This window comes from Sander lucioperca, chromosome 22, assembly GCF_008315115.2.
Source record: "Sander lucioperca isolate FBNREF2018 chromosome 22, SLUC_FBN_1.2, whole genome shotgun sequence".
Classification (NCBI taxonomy): domain Eukaryota; kingdom Metazoa; phylum Chordata; class Actinopteri; order Perciformes; family Percidae; genus Sander; species Sander lucioperca.
This window is the reverse complement of record NC_050194.1, coordinates 18,652,372-18,675,906: the sequence shown is the minus strand read 5'-3', so window position 1 is coordinate 18,675,906 and position 23,535 is coordinate 18,652,372. Positions and strand designations below refer to the sequence as shown.

The following is a 23,535-nucleotide window of genomic DNA, read 5'->3' as shown; positions in this document are numbered from 1 at the left end:
CCCCAACCTTAAAGGCACTATTTATAAATGCTGTTTAACTAGTGAGAAAACTTGAATTGGATAATCATAGTTTTATTGCAGAATTACTATGAAAAAGTTCTGTGATTCAGGAATTACTGTAGCAAGGATCGCCTTCAACACCAGAAACTCATTCAGACACTGAACATGCTAAATCAGCAGCCTCTCGAGGAGGCCTTGAAGGAGGCTACTGGACATTGAAATGTACTGCCTGCACTCTATATTTAGAGGCAGTCAAAGAGGGGTGGAAAACTCACATTTCCTTGTTTTCCAGAACAGGGTGGCAGATGGACCGCTGGTCAGACCTCACCTGAGCTAGGCCGTCAAACTGAAGCAGAAGGGCTGTTTTTACTCCAAACCAGACGCTTCCTCCCCGCCCTCTCGCTGCCTTATTGATCGTCCTGGTTCAATAAACAGAGGCTTAATTCACTTTTGTTACTCCCTGCTGCAGCTTTACAGGTGGTCCATGAAAGTGGGTACCTGGGAACGCAGCAGCATGCAAAGGTTGTGCTGGGAGATGTGAGATTGCGCACTGATTTCAACCATCATCAGCCTGTGGGCTGCTGCTAACTGCAAAAGATGATCCCCCCCCAGAGGAAATTTGCTCATATTTCACAGTGATCAGTTGGGACGGCTGTTGTTGAGCTGTGCTTGAACCTAAAGACCAGTTTAGTTTCACATTGGTCCCATTCCTCATGTCCTAAATTTTAAATACTTTTTCTCTGTGCTCACTCAGGCAAACTGCTACTACCACGGTGAGGTGGAGGGTCATGTCAACTCGGACGTCAGCCTCAGTACCTGTGCTGGTATTAAGTAAGTGTGTCAGACACTTTCTCTCTCATTTTCCAAAGCAAATACTTTCTATAGCTGCACCACGTGCACACAGTTTTTCCTATACATATATTTACAAGTGATTATTGCCAGCAGTACCATCTCTGGTACTCACTTTCAGCTTAACCTCCAAACAAAGTGGTTCAGGTAATGTGGCTAAACTTTTGGCTTGTGTACAACCTCTCTGATCAATTATTTTGGTTAGCACAATGCCATCGAAACCATTAAAATGGTCATCAAAGCTATGAAAATCTGATCCAGGTTGTAATAAACAGTAATTATCCTTTAAGTCTGACTTGAAGCCAAGTCATAAGTCTCAAGTGTACAACTCTGAGGAATGGCATGTCAACAGGACTCAGTAAGTAATGAATTTTGCTACATTAATACGTTGAGATGACACCCTGTTTATACTGCTGAAAAGCAGTAAACTTGACATATTGTAAGTAAGTGAAGAATTTCAGATTTGAAAACACTGAAATCGCAGATGTCAAACCAGAGTAATGGTTGCAGTAATATCATTGGACACCTTCAGGAATGTTTTCACAAACCAGCCAAATGTTGACACCCTCTGCGGAGTGATCCGTCTGATTGTGAAGCCCTTGCTTTTGCCCTTGGTCTTAATATTTATTCATTTCAGTTTTTCTGCAACTTGTCTGACAACAGATGCACCGAACCTTTGTACAGAGCTCACAAATTGTTCTTTGTTTGGGTTGGCAATGCTCAGACTTTTGGGGAGGTTTAGTATGAGTTCATGTGGTTGTGAATGTTGCGCAAGGTTTGTGAGAATCTCACAGTTTATCCAGTCTCACTGCATGAGGATGTCACTTTAAATCACAGTTAAAACAGTTAAGTTAAGAAAGAGGAAACAATGGAAAAACTAGGAGATACTGCTCTTTAGTGCACTCATCACAATGATTTATCATATTTTTACTTTAGGACACATTAGTCAGGATTCCTTTTATTTCAGTCAGGTCAGATTGACATTCTTTATTTCCTGATCCGATGTGTTTCAGTGCCATTCCAGTCTTTGAATTCTGGAAAAAAATGAATTGAATATGATGAGGCACCTTGTCTAACCTTTCCTCTCTGCAGAGGTTTCATAACTCTTGAAGGCAAATCCTATGTACTGGAACCATCTGCTGATCACTCTGATGGGACTCACTGGATCTACACAGCTGAACACCTCAATTTTGCACCTGGCACCTGTGGCCATGAATTTAACATATCCTACCCCATTGAACATGCAGACAGCAGTCCGTTCAAGGCTTTCGGCACAAGGGTAAGGATCATTAAACTATGCATTTTAGCCACAGCTCCTGTCTATATTGACAATGTGATTTGGAAAGTATCTATCTTAAAGATGTCTTACTTCTTTTCTGTAAGTATCTTTTGGGCACTTTACTACGTTGAGAGTAGAGAGATGACAGGAAACTTAGGATGGGAGAGATGGGGAATGACATGCAACAAAGGTCCCCAGCCGGACTTGAACCGGGGAAGTTGCAACTTGTTGCCGGCTTTCCTTTTTTTAACAAATCTCCAAGGTTTGCTACTTAGAAGAAATGTTCTTCAGGCAATCTCAGAGAGAACATATATTTTAAAAGCCTTTGACCCCACCAGGTCTTCAACAGGTCAAATTGATCAAACCTGGTTCACGATAGACCATCCATAATCCACTGGAAGTAAATTTGATTTGGCTTTCTTTTGTGTTTGTCACTCAAATGTTAATGAAAGGTGATTCCGACTGTGTAGAATATAAAACATTACTCACCTTTACCCTCCTTAAAAAGATAATTTGCAATGTAAATATTGGCAAGTGGCCTGTTACATCTTTTAGAAGCTACTACTTGTTGAATTATTCACTCATTCCTTCCATCTGATCTAACAGTGTCCATTAGTGATCTAGAATGTATGGACAGCCAGGGTTGATAAACGCCTGTGAAAAGCACATTGGCTGTTAAGTGACACCGTTTGCTCCAAAAGTGAGATCAGACTGCAGCCTTGTACATCATGCCTTCAGCAGGACCTGTCCATCTAGAATTAAAAAGATTGCTTTATTAAAACCCCACCCCATCCCCATCCAACACCCTACACTCAGCCCCTTACTACCTCACTGAGCAGAGGAATAAATCATAAGGACCATGGTCACAGGGAGTCTCTGTCTTTAGAGGGAATAGGGATTTAAAGATGACGAGCGCTGATAAGTGGAAAACAGACTCCAGTGATCTCTATCTGACTGGTGGAGGATGACAGTAGAGAATGAACACGGCTGATTTATCAAGTCAATGCAAAGAGATACACAGATAGGTGGTGTAAAAGATGAAACAGATGTTTAAGGACCCACAAGGAGGACAGGCAAACATACCATAATTGTGATGCAGCATAAATGTGAGGGACTTTCCATTTTTTTAAAACTGATTTTTATTGTAGCAGTTGTTTGGTCATTTCATTAAGGGTATACTGAGATTGAGTGTGTTTTTGGGAAGCAGGCCAAACATATGGCTTTGCTGGCTAAAATAGCATGTCTTTTCACATTGTTAGTTTTTATTTATTCATGCAGTGATAGGGATTTTTCTGATGTTTTACTGTGGCTTTTGATTCCTGTTGATGATTATAGTATTGGCTTCAGTGGCAAGCATTGTCTTCAGTGTTAAGAGGGCAGCAAAGATTCAGCCCAAGTGAAGAAATCTTGACAACAGCACAATGCAGACGTTTCCAACTGACTGAAACAGAGGGGGGATAAGATAACAAAAGAAGGCTTGTGTTGACAATTTATACCAGCGTGAAAAATGTGTCTAGTTCTTATTCATGAGAGGTTTTTTCGGTGTACTTTAAAGTGCTCATATTATAATAATTTTCAGGTTCATAATTGTATTTAGAGGTTGTATCAGAATAGGTTTACATGGTTTAATTTTCAAAAAACACCATATTTTTGTTGTACTGCACATTGCTGCAGCTCCTCTTTTCACCCTGTGTGTTGAGCTCTCTGTTTTAGCTACAGAGTGAGGCATCACACTTCTATTCCATCTTTGTTGGGAATCGCACATGCGCAGTTCCTAGGTAAGGACAACTAGCCAGTCAGAAGCAGAGTATGAGGGCGTGCCACGCTAGCAGCTAGGCGAGCATTATAACGTGTGTTGCAAAGTGACGCATGTTTGTCACGGAAGTAAAGGCTGGACTAGGCTGTTTGGAGCAGTTTGTGAACAGTGTTTTCTGTTGGAGATGGTAAGTCCCTTTGGGGTGGACTTTTGGCTTTTTCAGTTTGTAAACCTATAACGTGCACATAAAAGATATATAACACAATAAAGGAAAGGAAAAAAGCCAAAACGCATAATATGAACACTTTAATGTGTTTTATCTGATCACAATGTCCCCTTTCATTTGTTTGAAAATAATTATGTCCCTAACCCCCTAACACAGCAAGAGATGCCAGAGTTAGAAGGGAAAACATATCTACCAAGTGAAGACAGATGTGGTTTATAAGGGATTTGGTCAAACATGGTAATCCCACAGTGATGAAACGTGAAAACTGATAATATGGTGAAGGATAATTTCAAAAAATTGTAATTGAGGGTAGCAAATAGAAGGTACACTGAAAAGCGAGAATGTAAAGTCTGGTTTTCTGTATTTGGTGGCATACAAGCACGCTCACCACAGCATGATACACAAGGACACCGAGGTGCTGCTGCTACGATAAGCCTTGCTTGAGGGTCTAAAAATGAGGAGGCGTGTTGGCAAAGTGCCCCTGGATGATGAGAGTCAGATGAGATAGACACAGGGAGAGAGATATGATGGAGAGCTGACAGGAACTGCATGTCAACAACATGAGTTCTTGCTAATCTCTATTGCTGTCCAAGATGTCAAACCTTAACACAGCATGTAATGAGTGTCTTGTCTTCTGTGGCTGAAACCTAATATTGGGGCAGAACAGATCATTTATGAATAAATATGGATTAAAATAACTCAGTTGGATGCCAGCCTAAACTGGACGGTGAATATATTCTAATCTCCATTATACAGTTTTCATCTTCATCCACACCTGAGCCAGCTCCATTTGCTTAATGAAGACACCTTAATTATTTGATATTGAAGCAGAAGTGGTGTGTAAAACAGGAACTGAGGGAAAAAGAGGGAGAATATTGTGTTCAACATTTATGTGAAGTTTAGGGTTTTGGGGGTTGTTGATACAATTTGAAGATATATTAAAAGTCAATTTATTTTCTACACATCCACTGTGTTGGATGCAGAAACCAATATTTCCAATTTTCCAGTTGTATTTTCAGTTTTATAGAGACATACAGAAATATGTCTCACCTATATATCTCTAACTCATCGGATTCTATTCAAGAACAGGGATGCTCTTCACTGAGTTGATTAAACATAGTGTGTGTGTGTGTGTGTGTGTGCATGTGTGTGTGTGTGTGTGTGTGTGTGTGTGTGTGTGTGTGTGTGTGTGTGTGTGTGTGTCGTCTCCAGTGGCCCTCAAGAGACTTGGTAATCACCATAGGGTACATTTAGAGCACACTTGCCCATCCTGGCTTATCTATGGAGGAGGCAGATAAGAGCAAAGAGGATCCAGGCTGCCAGGCCAGCAGCACGGATAAAGAGGCTCAGGTTGAAAGTGGGCCATGGAGTGAAGGCCAAACACTTAACCAGCAGGATAGTATAGGATCTGCGTGTGTATTCGTGCAAAGACTGAGCTTGTGTGCGTGTGTGCAGGTGAGACAGATCCTAGCTCGTCGTGTGGTCGAAGTGAGTTACAGCCTGAGAGCAGCATCTGCTCCATGGCCAGAGGTTATATTTGTCTTGGTTTAGAAGATCCCCAAAACAATGTCAGCGCTATACTCTCTCTTTTACTTGTATTTCCCTATACATTCTTTCAATTGTTTTGATTTTTCTTTAAATTTGTTGTTATTTATTATCTTTTTTATCATTTTATTTTTTAGCCATGCTGGCAGCATAGCTGCATGGCAATGTCAGTCGGTTCGTTCAAACATTAATGGTACTTTTCTTCCAGCCATTATCAGGTCAAAATCTTAGTTTGTCCAGTATTTGGTTTATGACGAAATACATGCAAAACTAATGACATTTCCATCAAGCTCAGCTGTACTTTGTGTTTAGTGATAATTAGTAAATGCCAACACGCTAAATTAAGATAAACGTGAAAAAAAGTTTTTTTGTTGTTGCCATAATTCATTGCAACTAATTCCAAAGAGATTGGACAGAGACTATCTTTGACCACACCAAAAGAGATAAATATACACCAAATGAGATCTGAAAACTCCTAATTTTTAATGTTTACTTCAATTTGAACATACGCTCATTAGCCCATACTCCACTGTACTCCAATGCTTGTAGAATCACTGTGAAGTTGTTACATAAATCAATACTGAGCAGATAACATGCTCTTTGAATTTTGGTAAAATTATTATAATATATATGTATATGTATACTGCCAACAGTGCAGGCAGCATTGTCCAAAAACTGTGATTTATTAGTTAATATGCTGGTTCCTGTATAGAATGTTATCTGAGGTAGGTGTGACCTTAGCAGCTCTTATTGGGTCAGAAGTGAAGTGTAGCTGATTGCTTTGGTTTGTGTAGAGTGTAGTTCAGGTGAAAAGCCATATTGAGTGGCCACCTGCTAATTTTAGGCTTCCCTTTTTCCAGAAAGCTGCGGTTAAGTGTGTCCTCCTAATGTCCTTCTTCTTCTCCTCTCTCTTCTCCTCATCTCTCTTCATCTCTTGGTGTATAACTTTATTACCACCCTCTATTTCCTCTTCTATTAATGCTCTTTCTTGCCTCGTCACCAACCTATTCCCTTTCCATTCCCTTTTCACTCACCCCTGGCAGCATAAACGCCACGTCCAGACTACGACCAAGTATGTGGAGCTGATCATTGTGGCCGACAACAGAGAGGTAAGCACCATCTCGACCTCTTCACCCTCTGCTTCTGAATTCCACAGGAAATTGGCTCAGAGGTCACATACTTAGCTGCCCCTCCATCCCTTTGAGACATAGATAAGAGGGCTCTGCCTCTGATGAGTCCACTTACTCATCCATTTCACTGTCCAGCTCCAGCTACATCTCTCTGCAAACATTATTGACAAATAGGCTTCCCTTATGTGTGCTTTGAATTATTTCAAATCTCAGACTTAAGACATTAAAGAAGGCAAAGAGAAGAAAGTGACATGAGACATGTATATCACGTGCTTTAGAGCAGTGAGTAAATGCTGCATATAAGACAAGGTGGTTTGAGGTTATATCATTTCCCAAAGCTCCACTGAGGAGCTCTTTGATGATGGCAGCGGCAGCACGAGCGCCAGTGGAATTAACATGACACCCTGTGAAAACTTTTCTCGAGCTGACGCCATGTTGATATGTACCAAATAATGCCTTTGATGATAATAAACATTCCAGAGGGCGGATCACCTCTTTTTCTCCTTGCTTTATTGTGCCTGTGTTGTTCAGTTTCAGAAGCAAGGCAAGGACATGGAGAAGGTCAAGCAGCGACTGGCTGAGATCGCCAATTACGTGGACAAGGTAACAATCAAATCAACAGTATGGGAATGTGCTATAGGCGTGTGATTTATTAGAGGTCGTATCAAGCCTGCTGAGAATTAACCGACCTGCGAGCAGAGGCTGATTGGATTATGAATGAATGATCAATTCCATAACTCGGCTGAGAAATGTTGTGAAGAGGCCCGCTTTGATAAAACGTGCCGTGGGTGGCATTGTAATAAAACCAAAGCGAAACATGATTTATTTATATGGAAAGTCATTAATTGATTAATGTTTGAGGATTTGTTCAGAGCCCCTCATCATTTTTAAGCGGCCGTTGTATAACATTTGTGTTTTAATAGGTAATGTAGAGCGAGGAGAGTAACAGAAATGTTCGGAGAGACGAATCATAAGCCCTTAAGCTAAAAACACATCTCTCTCTCCTATACATCCCCTCAACCTTAAGTTCTACAGGGCTCTGAATATCCGTGTGGCATTGGTGGGCTTGGAGGTGTGGAGTGATGTGGACAAGTGCCCCATCACCCAGGACCCGTTCACCACCTTGCACGAGTTCCTAGACTGGAGGAAAGTCAAGCTGCTGCCTCAGAAGCCTCATGACAACGCCCAGCTAATCAGGTAGATCTGCTATTGGTGCATACACATGTAGTAGTTGTGTTCCACAATGCATGTTACTGCTTGAGAGTTATGATTTAATTCCAAACATTTTGAGAGCACAAAATAAGAATATATATACATATATATATATATATAGAATGGTACATGATAGTTTTGGAGTGGTCTTTTATTTACACCAAGCTAAATTGAATATTATGTTTTGTATTATGAGTTGTTGTTGCTCTTCTTCTTTAGAGCTACCCTCAAATGTACCCTACCGTGTGGATTTTTTTATAACCAACAGACATGGTTTTGTTTCCCGAAAAACAAATTGGATTTCCTACCTCATGATACAGTTGCAAAATCCTCATGAGATGCTAACAAAATGCAGACAAAATACACATCTTTCTCTCAAAAAAATATTTGGTTTGTAAAGTTTATTATCCAGTACAGATGTATAGACCAGTTTACCAGTGAATATGGACAGAACAACTCAGATATTTGTATTTACTTTTACAGAAAGGCTAAACCTATTCATGTACTGTACATATGTTAGAGGAATAGAGTTTAACAAGGAGATGGGGCAGGAGTTTTTAGAATTAGTTTGTCTTTCAGGTGGTCAGTCAGTCCTATCATTTGCATAACAAGTTATGAGATTGACAGTTAAAGTTTGATGATGTGATGACTTCTGTTTTCTCCCCTTTAGTGGGGTTTATTTCCAGGGCACCACCATTGGTATGGCACCCATCATGAGTATGTGCACAGCAGAGCAGTCGGGAGGAATCGTCATGGTACATAAACCTTTTCTTACCATGTGCCTTTAATCCATCCTAAAGCAAAGGAGTACAAATGAAATATTTTGTGCGTCTCTGTCTTCCAGAAAAAGGAGAGCAAGCTTATTTTATCATTTCCCTCTTCCTGCCCTCCGCTCTTTGCCTGGTGCTTTCCACCTCCCTTCTGTCTGACATAATACTCTCATATTTCTCCCCCTGAGTCTCTTGTGTAAGGGTTGAGCTAAGGATTCCAGAGTTGATATTAACTTGTATTAACTTAAGGGCACACACATCATTGAGTCTTTTTCCAGGGAAAGCCAAGTTGGTATGCATAGTACCCTCCACTTAGTGCTGATAAATCAGTGTGTGTATCGATTACACGAGTGGAAACCTTTGCTTCTTAATGAGGTGCAACAAATGAGTGAATTTAAGGGTACCGCATATCCCCGCTTGAATCACCCATTGCAGAACTGCAACCCTATACTATGTGCACAAGTCATGTTGTATTAGCGCAAGTCATGCTATTATTTTATACTTTATGTCCCTGAGTGGCTGTTTGTCTTGTGGCCTGGCTGGCTGGTGGTAAGGCTTACAGCTAGTCCCCAGATGGTTCTTTACTCTTGTCCTCCCAGATGGTAAAGTGAGGACTTGGTCATTATGATAGAGCTCTACGTACATCAGGTCAGAGACATAAAGGATTAGCCTCCAACCGCAGACTCTTCTGCTGGGCAAATCACGACCCTGTTGTCTCCCTTCATTCACAATGTACCTTTGAACTTATTAGCCAACTTCTCTTATGGGTCTCATTGTTTCAAAAAAAAAATCCTAAACATCCATTCTCAAAACATCTGGAATATCCATTTACCAGCCCTGAATGTGACATTAATGTCATTGGTGTGGCGAAACACAGACAGTGGCATATAGTGCTTCAGCCTCATCAGACAGTGAAGGTGTCTTCGTTGTTCCAGGAAACAGAATCAGAGGCTTTTCTTTGCATGAGTCCAGGCTGCGCAGTTGTGCTGACAGCTGATGATGACCGTTACTTTCAAAAGCCCCCAGCAGAGCAGTTCATCAGTCTGAGCTCGACTTGCACAGCACTACTGAATAATGCACAGTGACGGAAGACTCCAAAGGCAAGGTGTTCTGACGCACAGCTCTGCATTTATGAAGGGCTGATAACTGCTACCGCTCCATTATTTATCCGGCCTCTTCATGTGTTCATGTTTTACACACCTTGCAGGAAATCTCGGCACCTCAGCCAACAAAGCTTTCACTCTGCGTCACTGTAGCTTCTTCTTCACAGTGCATCCTCGAGCATTATCTGTTTAGTTATCTTTGCTTGCTGTGTGATTTTCAAGCTGTCCTTTGAGAGTTTTTCTCTGTCTCTCAACCCATTTGCTAGTTTTGCTGAGAGGAGGGCACATGTCTTTATTTGTGCGGATGAAGCACCACATCTGGCTCTGTCAAAGTTTGCCAAGCAAGCTGAAGGTGACAGCCCGCAGTCTGCTGTTTCATTTCTCATTTCAGTGCCAGAACGTCGAGCAGAGGAAACGCTCTGATAAGCACAGATCCAACAGCATTGTTTGTTTAATCTTAGCAATATGCAATTACACTCACTTGTTTTGAGTAATGTTTCTCCAGTAGGTCCTGTGGGGAATAACAATTTGGCTAGCATTACATTTTTTATTATTTGTTTTGTTCCTTAGAGAATGTAATCAGAAACGTCTGTTTTTAATTAGCTATTGTTTGCTACATCAGAGCTATAAACTGAACTAATTTTATCATAAGACATTGCTTGTAGCATCATGTCCAGACTAGAAATATACTTAATAAATCGGACTCATAAAGTAAAGAGGTTTTGGGGCGGCCTCTGGCTCGTCCAGTGGGAGCGTTCACCCCATGTTGGTTGAGTCCTGCAGCGGCGCGGGTTCGAGTCCGACCCGCTGCCCTTTGCTGCGTGTCATCCCCCATCTTTCTCCCCCTTTCATGCCTATCCACTGTCTCTATGTAATAAAGGAAAAAGCCACCCCCCCAAAAAAAAAAAAAAAAAAAGATAAAGTAAAGAGGTTTTAGACCAAATATTGGTGAGAGGCAATGGCAAGTTCAGTTTTTACATGATTGATCTTTTTTATTGTAGGACCATTCGGACAACCCCCTTGGCGCTGCAGTCACTCTGGCCCACGAGCTCGGACACAATTTTGGAATGAACCATGACACCCCAGAGAGGGGGTGTGGCTGCAGGGTGACCGTGGATCGTGGAGGCTGCATCATGACTCCCTCCACCGGGTGAGTCACAGCCTCTATCTCGACAATTAAGAGTCAATAGATCTTCAAGATAGCTGACTCCTTACTTCGTAATGCAATATCCAGGATTGCGGGAGTTTTATTTCAGCTAGCTGCCTTCATTAGCCTTGGGACATGTGCAATAATTCACTGCTGCAGTGCACTGCAGTTAGGCCGCTTTTGGTACGGCTTAACAAATGACGTCTAACTCCAAAACCATCTGAAATGCATCATCATGAAGTTAAGGCCATCATTAAGTTTGCATTAGCTCAGTAACTTATTAAATACAGTGAGTGTCGCTTAAAAGAGCCTAGATTGTGATCATAATGTAAACCTTATTCCACATGCTCTCCATTTTTAATTTATTGTCTATCGAGCGGTAAGCAAATGATGCTGTTGAACTGTTGGGCCGTTGGGTTTATGATGCAACAGCTGTTCTAATGCACTAAGGCAATATGACTCATTCAGAATGGGAAACCAATGGTTCGGTGGCAGTGCATTGCCAAAACAGTACAGTTTGACTTATCCTGACACAATGAAGCTGATCTGCAATAGACTAAAAAACAGCGCAGAAAGTGTCTGTTGTCAAAGTGTGCATCTAACAACATATCAAGACAGAGGTGTAGTTATAGTTGCTCACTATGAATTGTAATGTTTAACATCTTAGGCCGAGCAGAGTGATTGTGATGCTCAGGGTGGAAGCACTGGGTATCAGTTCCAGCTCAAGGTCTAGTGGTCTATGGGAGCCTCAGATTGGGGTTTATGTTGGAAACATCCCTTTGTATTTGCTTTGGACCAGACCCATTAAAAACAGGGTAACACTATTCTTGATTATAGACTCATAAAACAACACAGCAGTAAGATGTAGATGTATATTTAACCATGATTGAGGGTATCCCTGGTCGAGGACTTTATCCTAAAATTGGCAACAATATGAACACATAAATAAAGAGCAAGAAATACTTTTATGTTTCTTTCTCTTACTGTCTCTCCCTGGCTCTCTCCTTTTCCTCTTTATTCACAGCCAGTTAGAGTGATTCTATTCTTACATACATGCAACTTTAATTTTGGAAAATCTCTGCAGCTCTGTTATACAGTTTTTATGTAGGGAAAATGTATCACCTCTCCCTTAAAATATCTCAGTCTGAAGTCAAATATAGCAGTGACGAACCTCTCTAAATGTGAAAGAATGTAGTTTGTTACAAAACATAGGCTAGTGAGAAATATATAAGATATGAATATTTATAGTTATAGTTTTTGTTCTGCTCTTCACAGAGACTGTGCTTTTTTCATTCCATTTGACAAAATAAAGAAAAGATCTAGCCCTTGGTTTAAAAAAATAATCCCCTCTACACCTCCTTATTGCTCCATATTTCTGCTCTGCTATTTAATCCTGGATTAAGGAAGCAATACATTTAAATAAGGATGTTTAAGAACTCTGGATTGCCTCATCTCGGTTAATTCCAGGTCAGCACCATACACTCTCTGCCTGAGGCAGTACTACATCTCCTATGAGTCCAGCTCAAGCCCCTCATAGTTCCATGCTTTTAAATGCCACGTGGCCACACACATAGGCTCTGCTGCAATCCCCTTAATGTTGTTCATCATCCGGCAGCTACTGTAATTAGTTTATAGCATTGACTGCCATGTTTCCAGGCAGGTGACCAGCTCTTTTTAAAGCACAATGTTGATTATACAAAATGCCTCTTCACAAGGCCAGGACTTGGATGAGTTGGTACAAAAGCCCTGTTGTTTACCGGCCCCTGCATTCAATAATTGAAAGTACTGGCGTAACTCGCCTACACTCACTCACTGAGGAGTTTTGTTTTTGCAGTTTTGATTGATCTTTCATTTTAATCAAATAGAGTACAGGAATGTCTTCATTGTCACTAATGTTAAGACAGATACCCATCAAGCTCTGCTGGCCTTGTTGCTGGAGATAATGGGATCCAGTTCATCATGATTATACTGGGGTGCGGGTGGGGGGTTAGGGGTAAGTGGTGGGGTGCAGTAAAACTACAAGATGTTTCAGTGCCAGCTGCATATCCGCACAGAGCACTGCTTGTTTCCTGCTCACATTGGTCACGGTCAATTGTCGCGTCCCCCTCTCCATCCATCCCACTATGTCCCCATTAGCTCTAAATGAGAACAGGCTGGTGTCTCCATCCTTTGTGATTAAAACTGCTTAAACCGCACGCATGCACACACACACACACACACACACACACACACACACACACACACACACACACACACACACACACACACACACATACACATCAGGAACTATACAGGGTTCTATGCTTGGTCCACTTCTCTTGCTTAGTCTCTTGTTTAGTTATTTCATCAATAAAGTGTGGCTTATTACCACAGTTGCCAGGAAACAATATTGGTGCCTGTGTGAGGTATTCATTGTAAATGGACTCCGGGCGGAGACATGTGAGCATGACAGAAGGGAGCCTGGCCACCAGTTCTAGTCTTAAAGAAGTAAAAGGAAGGAATTTTCTTCCTGTCAGAGTGCAAATTGCATTCTGACTAAACCACAATTTTGAAGAAAAGTTCTGAATTGTGTTATGAAGCTCGTTTCCAGATGTATACAGATGACATACAAATGCCATGATACTGTATATGAAATGTATATCATGAAAATAAACACAGCCCATCATTTGACTCAAGCCCTGAGTCAAATGATGACTGCTGGGTGCGCTCACAGACAGACAGAGATTGATGTATTTCCCTTGTCATAAAATAATCAGGAATCACAGGAAGTGAGTCAGAGTGCCATGGAAATGTGCCCCGTGCCCCGCTGAAGAACAGGAACTTTCTAGTATGCCTTGTTTAATTGGGTCCATAGGGAAATCAATATGAAAATGCTCTTCAGTATCTGTGTAGGCCAGACTGCCAGGCACCAAAGGCCACAACAATTCATATCTACCTAATGTCATCGCCCAGAGCTCAGGCTCTACAAGCTATAAGGAAGCCATACAATTAATATTTAATGTGTTGTGAAGCACCTGTGATTTTGAAGTACTGACGCAAGTATGAAATAGTTGTCATAGTTACAGTTGTCACAGTCAGGTCTGAATGAACCTTTATTCACATTCATGCCAGAAGATCTGTCTTCAAAAAATGTTATAAAACCGTATAGCAGAATGAAGATAGGGTCACAATCAGTGTTTCCACAATTTATATTTTCTCTTCAAACGTTCTCAAGGATGGCGAAAAATGTTTTGGCAGATGCGTCATTGGAACGGCCGGCAGATCTGATTCATAGCCCGATCAGTGTTTTATGGCTGAAAAGATGTGACATGAACTGGCTGTGCAGGATGTGCTGGATGGGTTTCCCGGCGTTCTGTGTGATCTGAACCACAAGGACAGACAGGCTAGGAGGAAAGGGCTCTGTGTATTAATGTGCTACTTCGCCTTAAGAGTATTCTTATCGCAGGTGAAATAGGTTTGGATTCAATGATGGTCTGCAACATTTTAACAAGAAATGTATCTTTTTTCATTACTGAAGGCAGACTGTACTGCTCCCAATACATTTAATTTAGTAGATAATAGTAATTAAAAGTAGTAATTTAGTAATTTAGTTTTAATTTGGTTTTTTAATCCTTCACCTGTAAAAGCTTCTTTAGATATGCATGCTCAACACTAAACACACACTGAATAACCACATCATTTTAATGGAGTGTCATCTAGCAATGCAGAAAGTTTAAATTGCCAAAAATATGTTGACATAATATAATTTTCCTGGTTCTCTGGATCTCTGACCAAAGTCTGGAGTCTTTAAATTAGATTGAAAAGTTTGATCTAACTGATTCATATATAGAGGTTTACTCCTCGACGCAGCGGGCCTCGGTTCGACTCCGACCTACTTTGCTGCATGTCATTCCCCCTCTCTCTCCCCTTTCATTTCTTCAGCTGTCCTGTCAATAAAGGCCTAAAAATGCCCAAAAAATAATCTTTAAAAAAAAAGATTGAAAAGGTTGGTCAGACAAACAGCTTAGTTGCAGTGATTGCTACATTCTTATCAACCATCAACTGCACTACCTCTGAAGCTTAGGAGCCAACTGTCAAACACTGACTGTAGGTTAGAGATGAACAAAAGAACACAGAGAACAGAGAATAATTGATCCCATAGTGGAAGTGGCGCACAATGAGGTGGAAAACAATGCAGCAGTATGAGACAGAACAAAGAGCAGTCATAGAGACCAGGCAGAGGTGAACACTGCTCATCCTTTGTTAAGCAAGAACAGGATAAGAAGAAGCCAGAAGGTCACAGAGTGGGTATTTTCTTTTGAGGGGGTGGTCCAGACTCCCATGGGATAAGTGGTTGTCTAGAGAGTCTTTAGTTCGCCATGAGACCCAGATGTGTCCACCGTGACTAGCCCTGGCACTGCTTTACTTACCCTTGGGCCTGCAGCTGCTAAATGCCATCCACTGTAATTCATCGGTGCGTCTGCATTTTCACAGCCATTACTCCTTCTCCCACCCCCACACTGTTGCAGGGTAGACCAATTATTTCTGTATTGCCTCTCATAAAGAACAGCTGGATCCTGCGCCACTCATGTATCTCAGGGATGTGAGTGTTTGTCATGGATTGCATGGGCTTGTAACTTAAAAACAGGGCTGAGTTCATGGAGTTGAATGCAGCAAAACAGGGGGTGTGCAACTTGAGCAAGCAATTTTGGCTCGGGCTTTTGGGGGCAAAGAGGAAATCAACAACAGCAGTTGCTAAGGAAGTGGCCTGCCTGTTGAACAGCAGCCTTGACAGCTGTTCATCATAGCAAATTCCCTTGAGGTGCTCAGCGAGGAGGAAGGGAAAAAGAGGGCACAATGATGGCTGTTATTACAGCTTTACTTATTGCTCTTTCCTTTTGCCATTTAATGTAATTACAAATCCACTCTGATCTTTTGCTTTAATCCAGAGTGTGCAGAGATCTGCTTTGAGGTACCCCACTTTCACCTAACTAACCTCTGGATAGTATTGACGTTAGAGAGCAGCAGGTTGTGTGTTTGGGGAGGGGGGTCAGCAGCAGGAGCTGATGCAAGCCGCCTCCTCACATGACAGAAATCAAAGGCAAGCTGAGAATGAGGTCATGTCAAAACATTCACATAGTGTCATGACATATTTAGAGCCGTATCAGATGTGAAACCCAATCAGAGAAAAAACCCTGTTTGATAGACATGTCTACACTGAGCTACATAGAAATGCCTCCTTCTCTGAGATGAAAAACTCCAGGAAGAAAGTGGTTATTTAACAGCTTCTGCATCTATACAGCCAATAGGTCTGACTTTAAGGCTCAGCTGAAAACAAATTAAAACCACATTTAAACTCATGTATCACTTGAAACACCTCAGTGAGCTGCATTCTACAGGCTGCCAAGGACCGTTATATGAGGTACCCCAGTTACCACTTGATGCCACAGCAGCTCAGGCTGTGTATGAATCGGCCCTTATGCACAAGCTCCTCTTGAAATATGCTTATTGAAAGATGTGTAGGAATTACCAATTGTGCTACAACCATGACATGTTTGCTGTCCTTTCAACCCTGTTCCAGACCAGAAACACTTCACAAGCTAACTAGACAATTTATCTTGCTTATCTTGCGTCATTTTGGAGAATACAGTACATTATGGACTGAATATATGGCCTGTGTTTGATTTACTCTGTAGGCAATTTCCATGATGGTCTGAATTGTAAACGACTCTGAATTGGACACATTTCATATAAAAAATCATTAAAATGAATGCCTACAAAGGTTTTACGAGCAAACATGCGGTTTGACTGTGTCTACTGACTTCCATCTGTTGAGTGTGTTGTGCCTGTTAAAAGAAATATTTGGGCATCTAAGTTGACCTGGATCTTCCACATATTGTCTCATACATTAACTAATCTGTGTGCACAAATACAAGCACAGATATAAGTGTGAATATTGCATTGCAGATTCACCCATTCTGGCCTTGTTAAGCTGTCCTTTATGGTGTAGGCGGAGGTATTAAAACCTCATATGGTGCTTTCTTTTATTAAGACACAGAGAACAAAATACAGTCTTAGACACTATATTATCAGAGAAATGGGCTGTGTGCTTTTCCCATGGAGCAGACCACCCTCTCTGTCCGCTCCAAAACAATATTAAAAACACACCATCCCCCGTTTCTCCCAAATTTATAGGTGTTGCAAGTCTTGCGAAGGAAGCACATTTTGGCTTGAGTTTTTTATGATTCCCTGTCTCATAAAATATGCCTTATCAGATCTCCTTCTCCCCATGGAGGGAGACGTCACTGGGGCCCTGTGCTTTTCGCATGCTAATGGGGCTTTGAAGGGGCTACAGAGATCTAGTGGGTAATTGATTTTGTGATTAGCAGCAATTAGCACTGATTACATCAGACTGAAGAGGACCTCTTGTGGGGGATCTCAATTGTCTTCCTCCTCTCTCTCTGTCTTTGTCACTCACAAAATATGTTTCTCACAGGTACCCGTTCCCCACAGTGTTCAGCAGCTGCAGCAAGAAGGACCTGACAGCCAGTTTTGAAAAGGGTGTCGGGATGTGTCTGTTCAACATGCCTGAGGTCAAGGTTCTCTACGGTGGGCAAAAATGTGGCAACGGCTACGTGGAGGAGGGAGAGGAGTGTGACTGTGGAGAACTTGAGGTGAGAGTGCTATATAGACCTCCTACAATTCGTCAGCGTTCTTGTTTAACGGCCCTTTTATCAAAATTGAAATCTCTGCCTTAACTGCCACCCATAAATCATTGTTAATCATGTTTTTCACATTTGAGAAATGAAATAAACAGAAGCGCTAGTGGGTGTTTCTGTGTTTTTTTCCTGACAGAGGCATGGCACAAACTAATATTTCCCAAAGTAAAAACAAATTGTTCACCTCGGTTTCAAAGCTAACGGCGCACAGCTCTCATAATTCAAACACTGTCTTCAGAAAATAAGCTTAGAGATATGAGAGTAAATTTATTCATTCTGTGCACTGAGGAGGTGTTTGGTAGGAGGATTGTCTGATCGTGATACAATTCACTGAGAGGAAACATCGCTGACAGCTTCGCCCTGTAAGCCGGTGAATTATTTAAATGAATCTGCATCGGCAAGCACATACGTAATGGTGACACACATTGCTAACTGCTGCCACTGTGGTAGGATAAAACAGTTAATCATGATGCAGCTGACAATCAGCATAGGCAGGCTGACAATAACAGAATTATGAAATATGGAGACATCTATTATGATTTGGAAGGATATTTTGAATTAGATAATTATAATTATATAGCCTACGTGAGAGAATGCCATTTTGTCTCTCGGGATTTGTTTACACCTTTATGCTCAGCGAGTCTTTTTGTGCTCTCAGGGTTCAGCCAGGGTCACTCTGAAAGTGGACTTGTCTGACTTGAACTGACATAAGCGCTGCAGACCTGAGCCAGCAGCGATAATAAAGCTCTTCACAGAGTTGAGCAGCGTCATGCCAACCCAAGCCAGATCAGAGTGCTCAGACAGCACCTCTCTCTACCATTAAAAAGCCTCATTAAAAAGTCTGGTTCCTATTCCTCACAGTCACAGGCTGCTACTTTTCAGCATGACTTCTCCGCCTCTTTTGGCCCCGGGGACCATGGGAAAGGCCCTTAATGGTTTTCAGGCTGAAAGAAGTTCTGGAAGGCCCATCATGTCAGCTGTGTCCCCTGCCAGCTCCGTCCATCTACTTCCTCCTGAGTCTCTCACTGCACTCGGCTGTACAGTATGTTCTGCCTGCTGCTTAATGGAAAGACGGAGAGAGCTGAACCTCCAGGATTCAGTCAGCCTGCCTCAGTGTGAGATCATACAATGCACAAGCATATATGCAGACACATCTTCTGCGCTGAGCCTCTATTGAATGCTAGCTTCAATCCATATCAGAAGGCAGACAGTTGCTGATTGGTGCAGGGCATGGCTCATTATAAAGACTATATGACACAGACACTGAGATGCTAAATGTTACAGAGATGGTATACAGATAAATGTGCGTCTCTCTCTCTGGTTTAAAGCTTTAGTGCATAACTTTTTGATATTAATGGACGTCCGTTACATTCAAGCCATTGCCAAATGAACAAAGCTTTACAAAGCTAATTAAGACTATCAGCTCCACAAAACTCTATATTTTTAGGATGGCTATGTTTAGAACATGGTGTTGTCCGGCGACTTTCCCGCGCAGAAGCTTGAGTGAAGATAAATACCTCTTCTGAAGAGTCCATCATGTTTTTTTAATCCTCCGTGTCCTTCTTGCATACTAGCAACTGCATGGAGGGCAGGGAGGGGGGCGCGTGCGAGATCATGGAAGGCTTGTATCATGTGGATGCATCGACAGTGTTGTTGTCATTACTTAGAATTCCTCATGGGGGCGACAGCAACTACGCACTACAGCTTTAACTTGAGCAGACTGCTACACTAGTATTGAGGAAAATGACACTTGTTTTCAGAAAATTCCAGAAATAGGTTGAGTAAGCCTTATGTTATGACAGAGTAGCATGTATGGGTTTGATTCCTGACTGTGAGAGTCTCTGCACTGCTTACTCCTACCTGCACAGATGTTGTGTGATTAGTTGGGGGAGGGTAGTGAAAATATTTCTGTGTTACAACTGGTGAAAGTCCTCTGCCTAACATGAATAAGCAGAAGAATGTGGGTCTTTTCAGAATCTTTGTGGTCCTGTTTTAGAATATGATGCTGAATTAAAAAAGTCTAGTTTCGAGAACCGTCATCGTGAATCTCTGGTGTCATTGGTTATATCAAGTCTTTTTTAGTCATTTCAAGGACAGATTGTGTCTGATGTAATGACTTGATTGCTATATTAGTTCAAATAGTATTTTGCCTACCCTGTTGGCAGTTTCTTCTTTGATTCTAGCCAAATTGTCTAGATTACACACTATTTCGCCTGTTTGTTTGTTTTTGCCGTGTCCTTTTCTTCTCTCTTCTCTTCATTTTTCTATTTCCTTCACCGTCCAGCTCATGGTTCCAGGGCTCTGAATGAGCTTGTAAGTCCTGTCAGATGGAAACATTGTTGTTTTTAGAGAACTAGAAACTGCTGTTTCCTTTCCTCTGCTAGGGTTCTTAGTGGCTACGGAATACAGCCCTGCCAGGGCTGCATCCCCTCTGATAACAAAGTCTGAGCATTTGCTCTGAGGTGAAATATGATCTCTTTTGTGCTGAGTTATTCTTTACTTTTGTTATCCCTCACTTACATTTTTATGCCTGCCTTCCTTTTCCATTATTTTCCATCTGAAGGAATGTGTGAATCCGTGCTGCAATGCTACTACCTGCACTCTGAAGGGGGATGCTGTTTGTGCACATGGACAGTGCTGCCAGGACTGTCAGGTAGGATGTATCCTGATTAGCCAGCCATGACATAGTTTTTTTAAGGCACAGCGTGACATAAAGCTCACCACATGTTTCTCTAAGCTTCACTCTGGGTCTTTGTCTTGCTGTCAACATTTGAGTGTAGCTGAAGCCAGCTGGCACTCCATGCCGTGAATCCAGTAACTCTTGTGATCTGCCTGAGTTCTGCACCGGCGGCAGCCCTCACTGCCCCTCCAACGTCTACCTGCACGACGGCCATGCCTGCCAAAATGTGGACGGCTACTGTTATAACGGCATCTGCCAGACTCACGAGCAGCAATGCATCACACTGTGGGGCCAAGGTATGTGGAAGGCCCCCTTCCTGGCTACGCGTGAATGGTTCAGTGATGGTCGCCAGCTTTTTAATGTGCTTCATTGTGTTTTGCAGGAGCAAAGGCAGCTCCAGGCATCTGCTTTCAAAGGGTCAACTCAGCAGGAGACCCCTATGGCAACTGTGGCAAGGACTCCAAAGGCTCCTTTGCCAAATGTGAAGCACGGTAAGACCTGACGTTCCCATAGAAACTGACAAATGCATTTCATTGTATGTCAGTTGTGGAATGCATTGTGGGGTATATATTGTGCTTACTCTACTCTATAACTGAACACTCTTACATGGACTGGACTTTTTCAATGCTAGAGACTAGAATGGATGTAATTTGACTTGTGCTGAAACATAAAACATCTGTTGATTCATCAAATAATTGTTTAAAAAGAAAAAATGCCAAATTGGTTCCAGCCTCTGAAATGTGAGAATTTGCTGCATTTCTGTTTTATATCATTTTAAATAGCACATATTTGGGTATTTTACCGGTAAAAAAGTTATTTGAAGCTCTGACAACCTGGGATGTACTTTCCCTTATAATGTTTCAGACATTTTACAGACTAAACTATTAATCAAAAAATTAACTGACACATTAATTAATTAAACAGTGTAAATACTTATTGGTTCTCATCTTGGCTAGGCAAGCCCTAATTGACGGTTACAGAGTCACTTGGTGAAATGCAGATAAAATCTCTCAGGTTGTCATCTGAAAACAGCCAAAAATAAGCTGACTCTGCAGCACTTTCCCTAATTGGACAGCAAGAGTGAGAAACATAAATGGAAATAGAAAATAATTGCATCCATACACATTTGGGACAACAGTGACATTTTATTCAATTATCCCATTGTTATTCCCCCTGTTGTTCGTTCTGTTTACAGAGATGCTAAATGTGGCAAAATCCAGTGTCAAGGAGGAGCTAACCGCCCAGTAATTGGTACCAACGCTGTTTCCATAGAAACAAACATTCCCATGCAGGAAGGGGGAAGGATACTGTGCCGGGGCACACATGTCTATTTGGGTGATGACATGCCCGACCCCGGCTTGGTCCTGACGGGGACCAAGTGTGGAGATGGACTGGTGAGAGCTGAAGCCTGTGACGGTTAAATACAGCCAGTAGAGACACACATGCAACATACAAATCAATCCAGCGTACAACTGACTCATCAGCAGTGGTGGAAAGTAACAGTACATTTATTGAAGTACTATACCTAATTCAATTCAATTAAATTTTATTTATAGTATCAAATCATAACAAGAGGTATCTCAAGACACTTTACAAATAGAGTAGGTCTAGACCACACTCTATAATTTACAAAGACCCAACAGTTTCCCACGAGGAAGCATTTGGTCCACCAGTGGCGAGGAAAACTTCCTTTTAGGCAGAAACCTCAAACAGACCCAGGCTCTTTATGGGCGGCATCTGTCGCTGCCGGTTGTACCTAAGTACAATATGAAGGTACATGTACTCATTCCATTTCCTGCTAGTTTATAATTTTTACTCCGTTACATTTATCTGTTCTTCTCAGTTACAAATGATAGAATATACACTAGTACATAAAGAAAACATACCCAATAGAATAATCATCAAATACATTTGAAAAAATATGTAAATCAAGACAAGCAAGAATGTTAGAAAGGTCTAAGATCAGAGGGGTTATTCTACATGTTGATTTCCTCTACATTTGATATATAGATATATAGATAGATTCTTTTAGTACATTTGTTGGTAAGACTTCTATGCTCTGTTCTACTAATTTTGACTGTAAACCTTTATTTGTAATGGAGTATTTTTTATTGCTACTTTTACCTAAAGAACTTTTTATACAGTTTTAATACAATACCAACCTGCCCATATGTACATTAAATGAATTATTGGTTGCTGTAGTCATTCCTTCTCTCAATACTTAACCTATCCCTTTAAAATAAAACCTTTTAGTATATCTTTGTTTCCCCTTGCTGAGCTTCAGTTTAGAGATAGCACCACAAAGAGGGAATTTTTTAGAATGCATTTCTGCACAGAATTGATTTTGTCCAGTTTAAAGGCACCATTTCTGAATATGAGCTGTGTGCATTTCTTTGTGGATTGAGCATTTTGATACTTTTGCAGTATTTATTTAGCACCTTGACCTGCTTTATAATTAAAAAAAAGACATGGAATCTCACTTTTTACAATATGGGACCTTTAGGTGAAGGATTTGAATACCTCTAAGCACTGCTATATAGCAATGGTAGCTATCTGTAAAAAAAGAAATATAAATATATTACCCAAATTCTGGGAAATAAGAGTGGAAAAAGTGATGTGGAGTGACAGGCCATGACTAAGACTTTCTAAGAGGTTCTTCAGGGTGTGTCCTCTTGTCATTTCAGACTCGCACAGCCTCAGACACTTAATTAACTTACCATTATTCAGTCTATTTGGCATCTTCCAATGGTCATCAATTCAGACATTGGTCACTTCAATGATACTGTGGCTCCATTTAGTCTAATTTACTGTTTTTCTCTTTGAGTCTCCACCCTTAAAGAGGATCCAGCCTCTGCCCTCATCTGTCAAGGGTTCTGGCATTCCTCTCTGTACCCAGCGCTGCCAAGTTCATCTTCACATTCAGCCTGGATATATTTGGGTGTGGTGCCTTAAAAGAAGCTCACAGTCCACATCATATAACTTTTAAAAAGCCGCATTAATACATTCGTGAAAAACTCAGTGTTAATTATATTTCATGCTTTGCTGTTTTATAGCTGAAGTGGTTTGTCAGTGGCAAATTAAAAGAAATAGAAAGCTGGATCTGTTGGCCTTTTCCCTTAAAATATTAAAGGGTTTAGAAT

The 23,535-nt window shown here is 41.3% G+C and overlaps 1 protein-coding gene across 2 annotated transcripts in view; it reads left to right on the top strand.

The window, feature by feature from the left end:
* LOC116061077 (disintegrin and metalloproteinase domain-containing protein 12-like) overlaps positions 1-23,535 on the top strand; it is a 70,440-nt gene that overhangs the window by 38,326 nt on the left and 8,579 nt on the right. For both annotated transcript variants that reach the window (XM_031314958.2, XM_035997332.1), the window contains exons 5-16: positions 755-831; positions 1,942-2,128; positions 6,699-6,764; positions 7,317-7,388; positions 7,813-7,982; positions 8,668-8,752; positions 10,872-11,020; positions 17,493-17,670; positions 20,279-20,368; positions 20,496-20,691; positions 20,778-20,886; positions 21,591-21,789. In XM_031314958.2, the coding sequence (XP_031170818.1) occupies positions 755-831; positions 1,942-2,128; positions 6,699-6,764; positions 7,317-7,388; positions 7,813-7,982; positions 8,668-8,752; positions 10,872-11,020; positions 17,493-17,670; positions 20,279-20,368; positions 20,496-20,691; positions 20,778-20,886; positions 21,591-21,789 (1,578 nt within the window). The remainder of the gene's footprint in view (positions 1-754; positions 832-1,941; positions 2,129-6,698; positions 6,765-7,316; positions 7,389-7,812; positions 7,983-8,667; positions 8,753-10,871; positions 11,021-17,492; positions 17,671-20,278; positions 20,369-20,495; positions 20,692-20,777; positions 20,887-21,590; positions 21,790-23,535) is intronic.